The sequence below is a fragment of the Coffea arabica genome, chromosome 11c (assembly GCF_036785885.1).
Source record: "Coffea arabica cultivar ET-39 chromosome 11c, Coffea Arabica ET-39 HiFi, whole genome shotgun sequence".
Classification (NCBI taxonomy): Eukaryota; Viridiplantae; Streptophyta; class Magnoliopsida; order Gentianales; family Rubiaceae; genus Coffea; species Coffea arabica.
This window is the reverse complement of record NC_092330.1, coordinates 992,150-994,612: the sequence shown is the minus strand read 5'-3', so window position 1 is coordinate 994,612 and position 2,463 is coordinate 992,150. Positions and strand designations below refer to the sequence as shown.

General features: G+C 37.7%; 1 protein-coding gene across 1 annotated transcript; it reads left to right on the top strand.

The window, feature by feature from the left end:
- The first annotated feature begins 204 nt into the window (after nucleotides 1–204).
- Nucleotides 205–1,338, top strand: LOC113717379 (acidic endochitinase-like). Its single transcript, XM_027242199.2, has one exon. The coding sequence runs from the start codon at nucleotides 259–261 to the stop codon at nucleotides 1,129–1,131; it is 873 nt and encodes a 290-aa protein (XP_027098000.1). The 5' UTR covers nucleotides 205–258; the 3' UTR covers nucleotides 1,132–1,338.
- The last annotated feature ends 1,125 nt before the right edge of the window (nucleotides 1,339–2,463 follow it).

Below are 2,463 nucleotides of genomic sequence, written 5' to 3'. Positions count from 1 at the left end.
ACAGCACCATCACAGCTGTTGAATGAAGGATTGAGTGGGAAAATCTTGACAACTTAAACATAATTAAATAATACCATTCACGTTTTTGAGCGCAGAAATGAGAAGTCATGCCATTCACGTTTTCGTGTACGGATGTTTGGATATTCTAGATGCTGAACATCCACTTGAGATAAACTCAACTATAAAATGGTCAGTCATTTGTGCAAGTGAACTCACCAAAGCAAAGCTCCAAAAATCACTGAAAAGAAAGAAAAAAAAATGGCTGCCTCTTTGCAACCACTGTTCTCAGCAATAACATTCCTGTTGTTGATTGCTTCTCTGATTGGGTCCTCCGAAGCTGCCGGAATTGTCCAATACTGGGGCCGAGGCCATTCAGAACCATCAAGTTTGGCTGAGTTCTGCAGGCGAGAATTCGCTACCGACGTGAATATTGCCTTTCTGAAAGATTTTGGTAGCGGCCACATGCCTGAATTGAACGTAATTCATCCTTGGCCGAGCGCAGCAGACATAGAATCTTGCCAGAATAATCAGACCAAAGTGTTTATTTCTCTCGCAGGACCATCGAATCTTTCTTCCGTCGAAGATGCGCAAGAAGTGGCAGCCTATGTCTGGAACACTTACTTAGGCGGTGAATCAAGCGACCGTCCATTCGGCACAGCTGTTTTAGATGGCGTAGAGCTTCACATCCACAGCGGAAACCCGAATTACTTGGATGTTCTTGCTCTGGCACTTAAGGGATACCCAAATGTAACCTTAGCTGTAGCGGGGGAATGTCCTATTCCTAACCTTTTTCTTGACCCAACTATCAGAACTGGAGTCGTTGATCAGGTGCGGGTGGAATTTTTCGACAACCCATCTTGTGAGTTTCTGCCTCCAAACGATACCAGTCTCCTCTTCCGGAGCTGGGACAGTTGGTCTGATTATCCAGGCGTTCATAAATTGTACCTGGGAATACCAATAAGCTCTTCTATCGCATCTGAGGGCGGTTACATCCCACCTAATGAGCTAGTTTATGATGTTCTTCCCTATCTGCAGAACTCTCCTGTTTATGGAGGCATCACGGTTTACCCCTACTTTGGTCACGGGGTAACTTTCAAGTCCCTGCTACGGTCCTATGCTCGTGCTGTCTGATCAGTTCCTCTCGGTCGCTATCTACTGAAGGAGGCGAAAATGATAAATAAATAAACAATGGGTTGGTTATCCATGCCCAAGTAAAATAAGATTGTCGCATGAAGCTCAATCGTGCGCGGTTGACCTTGAATTTCTGTCTGTTCTTCAGCAAAACCTATGTTATATAGTGCGAAGATTACGGTTTTGTTTATAAGCATTTTTCTTTCAGTTGTTCTGTGTATCATTAGATACATATTCGTTCTCCCATACAAACATATTCACGCAAGAACCTCCATTGTTCGGAACGATGGCTCACGGTGGCTTGAAACAGGCACGATGACTTGGAAGTCTTCGTGGAAATCATTACAACAATATAACTACAGAATATAATGGACGTAAATATTAAATGTTAAAGACCAAATATGTAGATAGATACTGCAACAATAACCACAGAATACATAATAAATTTTATCACTCGATGAAAACATGTTAATAACACTGCTGTGATTACAGAAAATCTGAGAGGATTAAGTTACATACTTCATGGAGTAAGTATTAATTAATATCATTATTCGGCAAATTGTTGGAATAAACAGTCTAAGAATCTGTCAGGGTTGTTGATTAATAAGCTTATTTAATGCAGCCAAGTGACAGGAATACTACTACCAAGTCAATAATAACACTAGCTAATAATGATGGAGCAGTAGTATTAAGGAGATGCGTATTACAGTTGCTTGCAGTCTTTCATACTACAGTCCTCCCAATCCAGTGACAGGAAAGGGGCGGGACGCTGCATACAGGTAAATTACATTTTACCTCCCTATAGTTTAGTATTTTTTTTTGTACATAATCTTCCTATAATTTTAAAAATTATATATAATTTTCTCATGATTTGAATTAAATTATCAAAGTAACAAAATTTGTAATCCATAATGGAGTCAATTAAAATGTCAAAAATGCCCCTATATAAAGTTGAAAATTATTTATTGACTACAAGCAAATTATGCATATATAGTAAAACATTAAATCATAAGGAGGTTATATCATAAAATATAAAATCATACAAGGTTAGAGTGTCATGCATATTATATTTATATATGTTGATCACTTCAACAATTTGAGTTTTTAAATAAGGGTAATTTCGACATTTTATAGGTTCCTTTACGAATGATTATTTCCGTTATTTTGACACTTTAATCCAAATTATGAGGGGATTATATATAACTTTTAAAACTATAGGCGGGTTATGTACAAAAATACTAAATTATAGGAAATACAGTGTAATTTGCCTTTTTTTTTTTTGCTTTTCTTTTACATTAATTTCCATCTGTTCTCATATTCTTGTTTTCTTCC

Excerpts from the sequence above, each read along its gene's own strand:
- LOC113717379 (XM_027242199.2), top strand. The coding sequence starts at position 259 with ATGGCTGCCTCTTTGCAACCACTGTTCTCAGCAATAACATTCCTGTTG.